Source organism: Myxine glutinosa, chromosome 11 (assembly GCF_964187855.1).
Source record: "Myxine glutinosa chromosome 11, kmMyxGlut1.1, whole genome shotgun sequence".
Taxonomy (NCBI): domain Eukaryota; kingdom Metazoa; phylum Chordata; class Myxini; order Myxiniformes; family Myxinidae; genus Myxine; species Myxine glutinosa.
Window position 1 is genome coordinate 50992518 of NC_136271.1, and position 16078 is coordinate 51008595.

General features: G+C 46.1%; 1 protein-coding gene across 4 annotated transcripts in view; it reads left to right on the forward strand.

The window, feature by feature from the left end:
• LOC137410862 (protein farnesyltransferase subunit beta-like) overlaps positions 1–13447 on the forward strand; it is a 66370-nt gene extending 52923 nt beyond the window's left edge. Inside the window, exons 2-6 of one of the 4 annotated variants that reach the window (XR_013624958.1) lie at positions 3006–3093; positions 4557–4686; positions 11017–11128; positions 12640–12751; positions 12866–13447. Coding sequence is in view for 1 of the 4 variants with exons in the window: in XM_078786672.1 (XP_078642798.1) it covers positions 4539–4686; positions 11017–11128; positions 12640–12751; positions 12866–12985 (492 nt within the window). In the remaining 3 variants the exon portion in view is untranslated. Of the gene's footprint in view, positions 1–2950; positions 3094–4420; positions 4687–11016; positions 11129–12639; positions 12752–12865 lie in introns of those variants that run through there. The other 3 variants (XR_013624957.1, XR_013624959.1, XM_078786672.1) reach the window with 3 other exon arrangements.
• Positions 13448–16078: the final 2631 nt, after the last annotated feature.

Sequence of the window (16078 nt, forward strand, 5' to 3'; positions counted from 1 at the left end):
TCTACCCACTATTATAAATTTCGTATCAAATCACTATCACTATCACTATCACCATCATCACAGTCCACTATATCCTAGCCTCGGTGCGTCGTGACATCATTAAACTCGGTTCGTAAAGCCGAGCAATGAATTCGGGTGGTTTGGTTGCCTGCAGGTTGAATCCGTCCGGCTTTCGGTTCAAGGGAGGTGGTTTGGTTGGGCCGAGATTCCACGCACCGTCTCGGCGCGGCACCTTGCGGTCCCGGGCCCGATGGCTCAATCTCCCCCGGTCGGAACCCCGTCCCCACGAGGGGGCACCGTTCCGCTTCCTCCCACTCGCCCTCGAACCGGACCGGTCGCCTCGCCCGACAAAGCCCGGACTCGACCGTGCGGGGCGGGGCCAAGCCCGAATCGGCAACGACGCTTCGAAGAGAAGCGACGCAGCATCGACCCGCGCCGGGCCTCGCACCCAACAAAGCACCCCACGCCCCGAGTGCTCGCATCGGCTATCCGTCGCCCTAACCGCTAACCCGGTTACCGTCGATGCTTTACTTGCATGCTCACACGCATACGCTACCCCTTTCACCCTCACAAAACCTGGCGTTCCAACGCCGTCCGTACATTCCACCAACGCTCTCCCTGTTACACACCACACCTCTCGCGCACACTCTTGCGCACACTTTGGTCCACACCTCTCCTCCGTTACGTCCTCCGTAACACTCACCATGGGCGTGCACTCTTGCATCCACCCACTAACGCGCTCACATGGGCTCTCCCACACCCGCGCCATCACCAACTCACTATTCGTGTCACACTCCGTACACCCCGACGTGCATTCTCGCTCGCACTCGGTATCACACTCGCGCTTCGTAACACGCTCACCCCTTGACGCACACTTTTTTTCCACACGCGTGCCATTTCCACTCACACGGGACCCCTCACCAACGCCCGGATGCTTCCTCGATCCCAAGCGCGTGAAAATTCTTTTGTCGCCAAACATCCTCTTACAAAATCTCCCCGCACAATACACAACAGCACGTCTCACCTTCGGGGTTCTTCTTCCTCCCTGCACCAAAACCTGCAAACTTCCATTTGGATTAGCGAGTACATCATCATGATTTGAGCAGGGACTTTGTACATTTTCCATTTCTCCCTGCAATTCCCGGGCTACCTCCGTCATCTCTTCAATTTCAATGCCCACTTCCGCTTTTTCTTTACTCACCTCGACGACCGTTGGCTTTAATAAAATTCCCTCTACCTCATCGGTCGCCGGCTTTTCCAAACCCCGTGTCGCGATTTCTACCCCCGTCATTGTACCCGCGCTTTCCTCCGCTTCGCTCAACCAGCGCTTTTCGACCCGCTTTACCTCGTCGTGCACCCGTGGGACCCTTTCGCCCAACTTGCGGTCTCTGTCCCTCTGCTCCCTTTTCTCCCTATCGGCCCTCATTTCTTTCGTTGTTGCTTCAATTTGCTCAGTCTGAGCCCTCATTTTTGCCATCATTTCAATCATAAAGACTCGCACGTACTCTGGCATCTCTGGCTCGGCTGCCGCGACCATGGGCGTGGCTAAATTTGGTGCCGCTGTAACCACGTGCGCGAGAGCGCCATTTTGTGCACCGGATACCCCCTCAACCACACCTTCTTTACTCTCCTCCACCCTTTCCTCCACATACATTTCCCCGAGGTCCTGGGTCGATTCTACCCCGTCTATCTCTCCCACCGGCATCCCGTCGCCTTGACCAGCCATGGCGCGATTTCAAAATTCGGGTTTTGCTTTAAAACAAAACAAATTTCGTCCGCTCCAAATTTTGACCAAATTTTTTCTAGATGTTTTAAAAATTTGGTTCGGGCCCCGAATCTCACTCCCAGACACCAATTGTTACAGACGCGGTTTTAGATGTTTGTTTACTGAGCGGTTTGGTATTACCGCGTCCGAACAGTTACTCCCCGATTAGAACCCTATCCCGCCCGATTCCACTCGAACGTTGGCCGAATCGCGCGACGCTAAATCAATGATGGAAAGGACACAACGGCTGGGATAAATGACACGACACAAGGGGTACAGTTCTCAAGGCCTCCGGAGGAGGATATAATTGGTGATGCAGAAAAGGGGTAGATTACACGGTAAGAGGTAAAGCACAGAAAAGATGGGTACTTAAACACAGTCTTATCTATCCCCGACAGACCACAGACAAACGGGACAAGACTGACTTACACGGGGATTGATGGCAAGGAAGGACAGGCAGTCGATAGCACAAGGTGCACCTTGGCTCAGGGGCAGAATCAACACGGTCCGGTCCAGAGATGCGGGGAGGTATTTCAGCGCTCGGAGGTGGCGTCTTCTCTCTCCAAGCTGAGGGCGCATCTGATGTCACCTCCCTCTTCCTGCGCATGCTCAGCGGGGAGTGACACGCCCTCGGCTCGTTGTCTCCGCCCCAGATGGAATCGGTCCGCCGCTTCTATTGGGTGCGGGGGTTACCGGGCTCCGCCCTTGATGAGGAGCTGACAGCGAGCCCCTGCGTGGTAACCCCGTCGGAGCACATGTTCAATGGCGGCTAACCAAGCCGGAGTGAGGACGCACACTCCCCGCGCCGCCGCCGCTGTTGTTGTTGTTGTTGTTGTACCATGAGGAAGAGCTGCGGGGAGGTATTGGGAGGTCCTAAACTTTCTAACGGTGCCATACAATCACATTCTGGTGCAACGAAGAGTCAGAATTAATGGAAACGAGTCCTTAACTGACATAGACTAAGAATAACTAGCAAGATGTCCTATAGTTGTCTACGTGAGATGCGGTGGACCTGGATGCGACATTTAAGGGGGGAAATAGGGGAAGGTCGGGGCTACAGAGTGTTGTTTACAGACAATGGGACTAGGGAATGGGGGATTGGGGATAGTTGGGAAGTATTGGGGAAATAGGGGAATATTTACAAGCGGATATGGATGGAGGCCAATCTCATATCCGCAACAATATATATGGAATTTACATTATATATAACCCCAGCTATTTTCTTGGCACCTTTCCCTAGGAGTGTTTATTGTGCGGCAGTGGTGGCGTCTTTGACAAATATCATGGAAGAGCGTCTGTTTGAAAGTAACTGCTGATTGGGTCGTCAGGTATCAAATCCAAAAATTATTTTAATGATCTTCATTCAGTATTTTTTCTTGTTTTGCCACTTTTAAAAACATTTTTTAATTCACCTTTCTTTTTGGATGTTATTAATTATTTTTCTAATTCTAATACGGTATTAATAAAAATATATATTTATATAATTTTCCTTCTCATTAAATGTCATTCATCAGCATTCATTCTCACCTCAATTCATTCAGTCCCGAAGTTTCCTTCCTCATCTCTCCTCTTCTTCCTCCTCCCCTCTCACTCCATCAATTTAGACCTTTTATGATGATAATTTTAAAATGTTCAGTCTTCCTGCATACTTCTAAATTCCTTTCTCCCATTCTGCTTTCCCTTCTCGCCTTGCTTTTTCTCCATCCCTGGATCACTCGCAAACTGGTGCCTCATCCACCAACATGTTCATATAGTGCTCGTTATTTGTGCCATCATCCCAATCCTGATGTCTGTCTTTGTCTCTCTGCCCTTGGAATCCTGAAATCCAACCCTTTTTGTAATGTGTGTGGGATTATGGTGACAATGTTTTGTACTATGTGTGGCCTTCCTCACGTCAGTACCCTGCCCTATGTTATCTTCTCCCACGGGTTCCCCTACACCCACTCCAGGCTCACCCACCTGTGCTCGGCATCTTCCAAATCAATGTCCCTCCACCACATGCCCTTCCTACTCTTTGCTTTCTTCATGCTCCACCCCCTCATTGCTTCCTTCACACCCACCCCTCTTTGCGTCCTTCACTGCCTGCTCCCTCTTTCCTTCCTTCTCCACCCCCTATCTACTTCCCCAGTCACCCGCCCCCCTCTCTGCTTCCCCAACATCCCACGTCACTCTCTACTTCCCCAGCCACCCGTCCCCCTATTTGCTTCCCCAGCATCCCGCCCCCCTCTCTGCTTCCCCAGTCACCCACCCTCCTCTCTGCTTCCCCAGCATCTCGCTCCCTCTCTGCTTCCCCAGCATCCCGCTTCCTCTCTGCTTCCCCAGCATCCCGCACCCTCTCTGCTTCCCCAGCATCTCGACCCCTCTCTGCTTCTCCAGCCACCTGCCCCCCTCTCTGCTTCCCCAGCATCCCACGTCACTCTCTACTTCCCCAGCCACCCGTCCCCCTATTTGCTTCCCCAGCATCCCGTCCCCCTATTTGCTTCCCCAGCCACCCACCCCCTCTCTGCTTTCCCAGCAACCCGTCCTCTCTCTCCTTCCCCTGCGTGTCCCGCCCCATCTCTGCTTGCCGAGCGTCCCACCCCCTCTCTGCTTACCCAGCATCCCGCCCCCTCTCTGCTTCCCCAGTGTCCCGCCCCTCTCTGCTTTTACATATTACAAATTATCCCGACACAATGCTAGATTTGGCCTTTGCCTTAATTGTATTGCAACAACTTTTTCGTATTCTTGGAACTAACTGTGTGTTCTGCTTAAATGTTAAGTTGTATTTGTTTGGATGTGTGTGCATATACAGGTGCCAGAATTGGGAAGGAGGTTTAGGTGGTGTTCCAGGCATGGAGGCACATGGAGGTTATACATTCTGTGGTCTTGCTGCAATGATTTTGTTCGGAAAAGCCAGAATGTTAGACCTCTCACGACTTCTGGTAACTTTGCTTTGAAGCAATTGTTTTTTTTAATATAGTTAAAACTCAGGTTTGCCTGGTCTTGTTCTCGTTTAAACCCCTGGTTCATGATGCCGGAAACTGGGATTCAAACCCAAGTACCGTGTGTTTGTTTTTTCTACCAATATCTGTGTAATTCATCCCGGTGTGTACCCTGGTTTAGAATAGGTACACCATATCCCTGCGTGTCGTAGGAGTCGACTAAGAGGGTTGGCGTCAGGAAGGGCATCCGGCCATAAAAATATTGTCTCAAAAAGAGAACCATGACAATTACAACTACATATGGGCAGGGTACAGCCCGAAATGGAGATCGGTTTCTGAGGTTTGGGACATGGAATGTAGGGACAATGACAGGGAGATCAGGAGAAGTGGTGGAAGTATTGGTCAGAAGAAGAGTGGACATATGTTGTGTGCAAGAGACGAGATGGAAGGGAAGTGGTGTGAGAATGGTGAAGGGTAGGTAGGGACAGAAATACAAGTTTGTGTGGCAAGGGTGCCCGGAGGGCGTGAATGGTGTTGGTGTCCTGTTTTCTGAGGACATTGTAGACAGTGTGGTGAGTGTGACTAGAGTGAGTGATAGGTTGATGATGGCGAAAATGATGATTGGAAAGCTCTTGGTGAACGTCATCTCGGGATATGCTCCGCAGGTTGGTCGGAACGATGAAGAGAAGGACAGGTTCTGGTGTGCGATAGAGAAGCTGATGGAAAACATGAAAGATGAGGAAGTTGTTGTGGTAGGAGGAGACCTAAATGGACATGTGGGAAGGAGTATGGACGGTTTTGAGGGAGTTCATGGGGGTTACGGATATGGTGTGAGAAATGGAAAAGATGAAAGGATTTTGGAGTTTGCTGATGGAGCTGATTTGTTGATTTGTAATACTCAGTTCCAGAAAGAGGATAATAAGCTTGTTACATACACGTCAGGTGGGTCGACGACAACCGTTGACTACCTGATGGGGCGTAGGCGAGATAGGGGGCACCTCCGGGACACAAAGGTGATCCCGGGGGAGGAGGCTGTTTCACAGCACCACTTGGTTGTCTGCGACATAAGGGTGAAAGGTGCGAGGAGAGCTCGGCGGGTGAAGTACCAACCGAGAATGAAGGTGTGGAGGTTGAAAGAGGTGACAGTAAGGGAGGCATTAAAAGAGAGGCTGAGTAGGGTGGAGGATGATGTGGTTGAGCTTGAAAGTGATTGGATGTCAATGAAAGATAGTATGTTGGGAGCCGTTGGTGAGATATGTGGATGGACAAAAGGACCACCGAGGCACTCGGAAACATGGTGGTGGGAGGATGAAGTTGGAAAGAGGATTGACGAGAAGAGGAAGAAGTTCAAGGAGTGGCAGAAGGCAAAGGGTACGGGAGCAGAAAAAGCAGAGCATGAAAGTTATAAGGCAGCCAAGAAGGCTGCAAAGAAAGAGGTAGCAAAGGCGCAGGAGGCATGTAGGAAAATGTTCGGAGAACGCTGGGATTCGGAAGAGGGTCAGAGAGCGGTATTCAGGATTGCAAAGCAGATAGCGAAAGAGAGGTGTGATGTGATGGGGGTGAGTTGCTTGAAGGTTGAAGTGGGACAAATCGTTGTTGACCCAGATGGAATTAAAGGAAGATGGAAAAGATATATGGAAATGCTGTTGAATACAGAGTGAATGGGATGGCAACAAAGAGAGTAACCCAGTTTTAGGACCGGCAGAGAAGATAACTGAGAAGGAAGTTGAGGAAGCGATAAAAGCAATGAAGAGTAGAAAAGCGGGAGGGCCGACGGGAGTTGTGGGAGATATGTTGAAGGCAGCAGGAAGTTGGGGTGTGAAGAGAATGACAGAGATCTGTAATCTGGTGGTGAAAGAAGGCCGCATTCCAGTGAATTGGGAACTGAGTACCCTCGTCCCTCTATACAAGGGGAAAGGTGACCCTCTGGAGTGTGGATCGTACCGAGCAATAAAGTTATTGGAGCATGGAATGAAGGTATTGGAAAGGGTGTTGGAGAGGAGGATAAGGAAGAAGGTAAAGATCGACGAAATACAGTTTAGATTTATTCCAGGAAGAGGAACGACAGACGCGCTCTTTATTGTGAGGCAGTTGCAGGAGAAGGAGTGGAGGAATGGTTGATCACATATACAGTCACGTGAAAAAGTAAGTACACCCCATGTAAAGTTTTGACTTTTTCAACGTATTTCAACATACAGCTATTTGATCTTCATTTCAACAATATTGATAGATAAAGGTGATATACAGACTTGGCATTTAATATGGAATATTTTTTTTGTGGGGGTGAACTTACTTTTCAAGATGACTTGGAACCAAAAGTTCATTGGAATTATGTTGAAAGTATTCTAGATTTTGTTAATGTGACCTTTAAAAGAAACAAAAACCACATTTGCCATTTCGAAGTAAATAAATTGATCCTTGAAAGTGATGTTAACTGATATCGAACTCAATTCACGGACAGTACTGTGTTGAACTTCTGTACGTTTTCCAGAAGTATCTCTTTATTTTGCACATTAGCCAAAAAAAAATTCAACAAAAACAAAAGCAAAATTATGACTGGGATTACAGACAGTAAAATTACAGTTCAGAACTTCGTGTAACCCCCACGAGCATTCAGGAGAGCACGTACACGTCGAGGCATGCTGTTCATGAGATTTGCGAAGGTTTGGACAGGAATCGCTTGCCATGCAGTGGCAATAGTCTGCTGCAATTCATGCACAGAGGTAGGCTGCTGGTCAAAGTTGTCGATTTGACGCGTTAATTCTGCCCACAAGTTCTCTATCGGATTCATATCCGGGGACATGGCAGGCCACTCCATATGCTCTACACCACGGTCAGCAAGAAAGTGTTGGATCATGCGAGCACGATGAGGCCGTGCATTGTCATCTTGGAAGACAAAGTTTCCTCGAAAGGCTGCACGACCAAATGGAAGCAATGTTTCTTCCAGAATGACCCTGTACTTGAACTGGTTCAGGTTTCCATTCAGAACAACCAGGTCAGTTTTGCCCCCTGCATGAAAAGCAGCCCAAACGGTCACCCCACCACCTCCAGCTTGGACTCTTGGCACTATACAATCTTCGTTGTGGGCTTCATGCACTTGTCTGCGCACTCGGACGCGGCCATCTTGATGATAGACCAGAAATCTAGACTCGTCACTGAAGGTCATGTGATTCTAGTGTCCTGGCTGCCATTGACGGTGCTCTCTGGCCCACTGCAATCGGCGCTGGCTGTGTTGTCTGGTCAGGCGTGGCTTTCTCAGGGGACGCCTGGCACAATAGCCTGCTTGAACCAGTCGTTGGTTGACTAGCCTTCTGGATACAGGCACATTTGTCAGTTGCTGCCACTCAGCCCTAAGCCGATTAGCTGACTTGATGCGGCCATTGCAGACTAACCGGTGCAGCTTGGGATCATCTCTCCTTGTGGTTCTGCATGGACGTCCTGGCCTCGGTATTGGAGTAGGGACACCCCTCTGAGCATTTCTTTTCAGGATCTTTGACACCTGACCTTGAGTGATGCCATACTGCCGAGCAATATCATGCTGTTTCATGCCAGAATTTCGTAAAGCCACCACTCCATGACAAACAGCATTGTCAAGTTGACAGACCATCTCATTAAAAAAAAGAAATCATAGAATCATTTTGTTTAACAAAATTTAATTTAAATTTTTGACTCAGCAAAGTAGCCACCTTTTGCAGATATAACCACCGAACACACTCGTGGCATTCTTTCTACAATGGAAATCGAATATTGTTCGGGAAGTTCTTCCCAACACTGTTGCAGAAGTTCCCACAAAAGTGTTGCACTTGTAGGTTGCTTTGCTTTCACCCTTCTGTCCAGTTCATCCCAAACCAGCTCGATGGGGTTTAAGTCTGGAGACTGTGCTGGCCATTCCATGATTTGAAGCCTACCGTCTTGTTCTTTTCCTCGAAGGTAGTTTTGACATAGCCTGGAGGTGTATTTAGGGTCTTTATCTTGCTGTTGGATGAACCCTGAACAACGAGGCATATACCAGAGGGTATTGCATGGCGCTGCAAAATGCTGTGGTAGCCCTTTTGGTTCAGGGTGCCAGTCACTCTGTGCAAGTCGCCGACTCTGGATCCAGCAAAAGAGCCCCAGACCATCACACTTCCTCCTCCATGTTTGACATTTGGTGTCACACACTGAGGAACCATCCTTTCGCCTACTCGACGGCATACAAAAACCCTGCGTGGTGAACCAAATATTTCAAATTTTGATTCATCGGTCCATAAGACGTTCTTCCAGTCTTCAGTAGTCCACTGGCGGTGCTTCATGGCCCAGGCAAGCCTCTTTTTTTATTTTGCCATCTTAGCTATGGCTTTCTTACTGCCACTCAACCTGTCAAACCTTCAGCTCAAAGTCTTCTCTTCACAGTTGAAACTGAGACTTGCTTACTTCGACCAGTGTTAAGCTGTGCTTGAAGCTGTTGTCCTGTGAGCCGCCTATCACGCAAGCTGTTGACTCTCAGAAACTTGTCTTCTGATTCTGTTGTGGCTTTGGGTCTGCCAGACCTCTTCCTCCAGTTTCCAATATACTACTTCCTGCAGTGCAATATTGTCCAAATAATGCTTCAGAGGGTGTAATAACAGTCTGTTCCAATTCTGCTTTTATACAGACAGGGGTTTTGTAATCAAGTAATCAGCAGAGGTTGGGACACCTGTAGGAATTGTTTGCATCACCTTTCAAGGCTTAATTTACTGACATTGCTGCAGAACAGCTGTAAGTTGTTAACCCATTACTTGTTCCCTGAAGAAGACCTTTTATTACAATATAACTGTGTAATTTACATTATTTTCCCGTTTTTGCTAACCTAAACTTTTTTTTAACCTCGAGCAGTTTACTGCTTTCCTTTGTACCATTTCAGGTTATTCACTGGACATTAAACTGTGTAAATTTCAAAAAAACTGCAAAAATTGAGGTGTTCTAAAACTTTTGACCGGTAGTGTATAGTTATGTAAAATTGACCTCATTATATTTTGGGGTCAAGTGGTCAAAGCTCAGAGGTCATTTTAAGTAAAAATTATGTTGCCGTGCCTACTTGTGAACCAATGGTGGGATTTTGAACAAATTGGTACAAGTATATATTATGCAAAGATGAACTAATTGGATTATAGCATCAAGAAGTCAAAGGTCTTAGGTCATGTTAAGTAAAACATATTTCATTATCATGGTAACTCAAGAACAGCGGAAGGGATTTAAATCAAACTTGGTAGGAATATGTATAATAATGTATTGATGTGGGTGGAGGCATATCGGTCAACGTCGCATTGTTGAAGAGTCCCTTTCTAGTTTTTTTAAGCATGGGGTTAATAAACTAGTTGCCCCAACCAGCTGTGCCATTATTTCCATCAATTGCAATGTTGTGCTCCCAGGGATACGCAATTATTTTCCCCATCAAAATAATAATAAAAGTTGTCTGTGGCACATTATTATCTGTGGTGCAATGGATTGATTTTCAAGATGAGAAACATTTAGATGCTCGAGCATGTCCAGCAGACAGTAGAAAAAAGCAGTGTACTGTCCCCTTAATCACACGGACTATATACCCACAAGCCATCTATCTTGTGATGCTCAAGCAAAAGCTGTATCTTTGCTGGAGATTAATCAAAAGTGGGAGAGGTCATTCTTATTGTGCACAAGAATTGGAGTGACTTAAGCAAAAACCCAAAATCATATCGGGCTGTGTGACGATGCAATATCAGAAATATCATTTGATATTTCATTCTGAGAATTGGTTACATTGAACTTGAATTTAAAATTCTTTGCATTTCAAGTTCATGATGAAAATAAATTGCTTATTGCAAAAACGAGTAAGTTTCACCTGCCTGTACGGGATTCTAAACGGTGGAGGAATGGCGGCGGAAAAATGCAAATTGCGTCTTCTCTCATCGAGCCGGCAAGCTTTGAGCAACAATTCACATTTATTGCCACATTTGATGTAATTTGAATGCTCGAAGGGCGGCGAGATGCTCCATTTGAAACTGTTTGTTCAATATCTGCAGCCTTTTTATGCCTAGGGTCTGTAATAAAAATTTGTATTGGTATCAAAACCAGTGACCAATTGCAAATTAATAGTGGGGTTTACCCACCTTCATTACTTCATCCACTTTGGATACATCAACCAACTGTGTAAGCATGTATTCCTTTCAGGTGAATGGCATTTTGCTCATGTGGTGCCTTGTGTTAAAAGGTTCCTTACCCTTAGCATTCATTTTACAGGAGATTCTATCTGACCTTCCTTTTTTCAGGCTGAATAAGTTGAGAAAATACAGAAGTCTTTTTCTGATTTGTGCGAGTTAATTGTGTTTCTAGGAGATTCTGCTTTGAGTTCCAGCAGCTGGATGTTCCATGTCGAAGCTCTGCAGGAATATCTGCTTGTTTGTTGCCAATGTCCAGCAGGAGGGATGCTTGATAAGCCAGGAAAGTAAGTAAATATGAAGTGATTTGGTCTCTTAATATTAACTTTACAGGTGGCAGGTGATATGCAGTGCCTGACGTTAGAGCGGCTCCTGTAATTTGTGTGATTTGGGGGGTATAAACGTGTGTGTGTGTGTGTGTGTGTGTGTGTGTGTGTGTGTGTGTGTGTGTGTGTTTTGGTTGGTGTTTTGGTTTGTTTGTGTTTACTATTAAACCAGTGCTCCATTTGTAATGAAACCTAGTTCGTTGGGAATTTTCAAGATAATTTTTTATGGAGTTCACTCCCTACACAAGGCAAAAGGCCACTTTAGGTGGGGGGAGAGGGGGCCAGACAAGGAAAGACAAGGAGAGGGAGAACAGAGAAAATTTGTTAACAGATTCCGATAATGTTGAGAGCTTAACTTTGCATATAATCCAGGAGAGATAGATGTGAATATGGGGTGCCAGCCCATAGTGGAGAGCAGTAATCCATTGATGTAAGGACAAGACCTTGTAGACTGAGAATAGCTCTGATTTTCAAAGACTTGGATCGACTGAGGATGCCCAGTTTGTGGCTGGTTTTGGAGGGAAGTTTTCCTTTGTGGATGGACCAAGAGAGGTCATGACTGATGGTGAGGCTGAGAAGTTCAAGAGCCTGAATGTCTTCCAGTGGCTGACCATGGAAATATACAGGTGAGTTTTGACCATCCTCCTGGAGCAACATGGTGAGACAATGTATCCTCCAGGATTGAAGGATATGTTCCATTTATCAGACCAGCATCTAATAAATTCCAGAACACCATATAATGACAGCTACAGTCTGCCTAGCATTTGGATGGAGGTACTGTACCACAGAATGTGGAGTCATCTGGAAAAAGGAAGACGTTTTCCATTGTGTCAGAGAGGCCATTTATGTAGATGAGAACCAAGACAGAGCATAAAACACTGCTTGGAGGCACTCCAGCCACCAATGGAAGAGGGGAGGATATAATTGCATTTATAGCAACACGTTGACTGCACGAGGAGAGAGTCAGAAGTCCAGGAATGAAGTTGGCCTTGTATGTCACAGACAAAGAGTTTTGGAAGAAATCAGGATTCCAGAGTGTGTCGAATGCTGGAGATATGTCCATGAAAACGTTCCTGACTTGTTCATTGAGATTGAGGGCCTCCACAACTATGGCAGAGAGAGGAGTAGCAGCAATTCCGGAGTTGAGTGATAGGGACAGAATTCAAACTGAGGGTCAGAGACCAGGCTTTTTGAAAACAGGAAAGACTTGACATCAGCAGCAATGATTAATTCCATGACTTTGTGTATAATTAGAAGTAATGTCTCATTCTCTCCTATTTTAATAATTACCCAGCTATTGTTACTTGTTTTTGTGTTTTTCTTCCTTTCCTTATGCATGTCCACCCTGCACTCCCCCCCCCCCCCCTTTCCCTCCTCCCAAATACCCCTCAATAATTTGTAATGCTGCTGCCATTTTTTTTTTTTTGGCTAAACTATGACGTCATTTTTGTGTGCATGGTGGCTGTACAAAGAGCAAGAGACTTTTATCACACGTGTTACTGCCTCAGTGGACTCTCGGTTACACAGTACTTCAATGCCGCTCGTCAAGAAATCGAAGCCACCGAATGTGTGGACAATATTATGGTAGGTTTTTATGCATGCATTCTTCCTATACTTTTAAAATAAAAAAATTAACAACACGATTGCACCTTTTTATTCTTGCTCGTTCTCCATTTCATCGTTTCCCTTTTTAACCAGGAAATGACACATTCTGTGTATAATATTGGACCGAAAAACGTGGAAAGGGCCATGCGACATTTCCTCGAGCTTCCCAACAATAAAACGCCGACTCAACCCGAAAGCACCTCATCTAAGTGAATGGTAATATGCGTGTGAAATGCTTAGCAGTACATTGTTTTTGTACTTACATCATGTGTCTGGAGTTTTGGACTGAAATTTTTGTCGTACCATTACGTTCATTAGCAGTGCACTTTGGGAAGGGCTACCAAAGGGATTTTAATTTGTCGAACATCCCTGCCCCAGTCTGAAGCTGCCATTCCACAGAGTGTTTGAGTGGTTGTTAAGATGGAATTTAGATTAGTACCCAGAATTAGTGCATTGCCAAGCAGCACCTCTAATTGTTGAGAGAACCCAGCATTAAATGAAGAAGAAACATTTGGTGTTGACGCTAAAGACACCAAAGATTGTGGTCAGATTGTCCTTTTAGAATTTGTGCCATTGCTCTTGATTTACACTCCCATTGTCCCCAGATGTTGTCACATGGTGTTGCTTGTAAGGATTTTGGAAAGTAAAATAAACTGCCACATTGATGAAGCGTAACTTTTTTGTGTCTGTGCCAGTTAGCAACCCTTGATTTGTTCCCTCCGCTACCGAAGGTGGACAGAGGTTATGTTTTGTCACATAACCTCTGTGGTTTGTCACACAGATTGGGTGTGTGACAAGGAAGAATTTATTCAATTTCGGTGAAAATTTGAATCCGGATCAGATAATTTTTCAAGTGATTTTTCACCATTGAGTGATAAGGCTAAAAACTATGTATAGCACGATATCTCAAAGTTGTGGATGAATTGTGACAAAACTTGGTGGATGAGTTATTTAGGTTATAAGAACAGGCCGATTAGACTTTGGTTCAGGTCCTGATCTAGATTTGGCCTATCAGTAGGATACAAAACATAAACTGTTCAGCCTGGTGGAGGTATGTGTGGGATCCCGACCCCGGTCCTCGCCCTCTGATGTAGACCGAGCCTCGAGTCCAGTTCTTGAAGAAGTAACAAGTTTATTTATGAACCAAGCACGGCTGTGGAGACACGTTAAGATGGTCGCCAGAGACGAGGCGCCTTCCAAACGGTCTGAAAATCTACCACGAAGGGCCTTCTTTAAGTATAGTTCGGCCGTAATCGTTATCATAATTAAATTCAAAGCAAAGCATTCCTAAGGTCTGCAAAATCGCTGTTCATCTTTGTATGTCAACACAATGTGAGGTAATACAATCAAGCTGTCGGTATAGAACAATACCCAGGACATGAACCACATTCCAGTCGTGTTTACATGCGACGGATGCTGCAATCTCAAAAGAGATTGGAAAGCACGTGAGTTGACTTTTGGCTTGAGACAATTTGTTCCTATATATTAAATTTCTCAATTAAGTATTGTATTTTTACCATTGAATAGACCCCTGGTCTCCACATTTGTCCCTTTTGTTTCTAAAGAACCATGTCGCAGAAACAATTTGATACGAGTAGAATTACAGGAGCCTCTTCGTCCTCGGCAGTGCATCTTCTTACGTCCTTTAGTGCCCGGAGCAGCTTCCGGCTCACCCTTCCCCCGGCGGAGGCCTCTTCCCATCGTCAACTCCAACCGTAGGACTGAAAACGTAAGACTATGCAAAACCGAGACAAAGCTACACCCGTAGTGCTTAATCTAGTGGCGGTAAAATTGTCGCCAATCAAAACTGAAATGACGCTTCCATGGTCGGCGCCATTTTGCAGTGATGCATTCTCCAACGGTTCATTCTCCAGCTGTGCTTGTGCTGTTATAGCATAGAGGAAATCCATGTCCTCCATGTGGTGACAGCAATTCTTCGGGAGTCAGACCCGAAGCGAAGTCGTCGGGAATCAGACCCGAGCTAAGAGCTTGTGGAAACAAATAAGGAAAAACAGGAACATCCAATTCCTGCACCCCTTGGGGATTTTGTAATGCTCACAATCCAATCAGTCAATGGGTGGGGAAGAAGGGGAGGAACATACAAACGGAGGTTGAGGGCGGTGCAGGAATGAATGAATGAATGATCGTTTTGAGGCCATTTTTCCCCGCTAGAGCGGGGGTTAGCCTTGCGGGCCCCATGACAATCATGGTTCCCTGTTTGAGGCAATGTTTTTATCGCCGGATTCCCTTCCTGACGCCAACCCTTGGTCGCCTCTTACGATGCGCAGGGATACGGTGTACCTATTCTAAACCGGGGTACACACCGGGATCATTCATCCCAGCAAGCTGGTACTCAATTTGCCGACCTCGGAAGGATGACATGTGCAGGGATGATTCATAATTGGTGTCAGAAGAGTGTGAGGAGGCATCTTGATCTCGTGTAGCAGACAACACCATGGTTTTTTCTGGGTCCCTTTGGGAGGATTTTTTGGAGAAAAGCTTCACCATACACATAGTTAAAAGAAGCTTCTTTACAGAAATTAAAAGAATAAAGCCTACGATGGCACTTAAAGCCGTTGGTAACCATTTCAAAATTGTTCCCCCCAATCTTTGAACAGTTTTGATATATCCAAATCGCCCCTGCTGGTCCGGTCTACTGTTAAACCCCAACTAACCTTTTTAATAGATGTCGAGGCTATCTAACAAAAGGACCTCCGGTTATCTCCGAACTCAAGTAGCATGTCCCCCTTCCAGTTATCAAATAAATCTATCTCTGCTTGTTAGGATGGCGCAAGTTTATTCTTCCATGGCTGGCCATACATCTTGTTTCAGCAGTGCTTTGCTCTGTACTAGCGGTGTCTCTATCATGACTAGCGGCAACATCTGCGTGCATCTGCGTGAGCGTGCTGGTGGTGTGCAACATGGTGTGCTGGGGTTGTTTGGCGCCCTGGGCGAGTGCAGGTGTTCCATGAGAGCAGCCTATTGGTGTTGCGTCTCTGAGGATACCCACCTGCCATTTGCAGCATCTCCGTTACTGAAAAACAAAAAAACTTCGGCCAACAGCCACAATTAGAATCTTTCAATCATCTAATTTTTTTTTTAAACATTATTCCAATGATTATTTTAAACAAACCAATTTTCTCTCTCTCCTTCAGCCACTACAAAAGGTACAGCTCTCACAACCAACCTCTACCATCCTAAGGCATCCTACCACAGAGACAACCTCTACCATCGTCCCTCCTTAGGGTTCGAATATACACCTGTACACCACAATTTCAATCTTCCAGAGCAGAACATCCTATACAT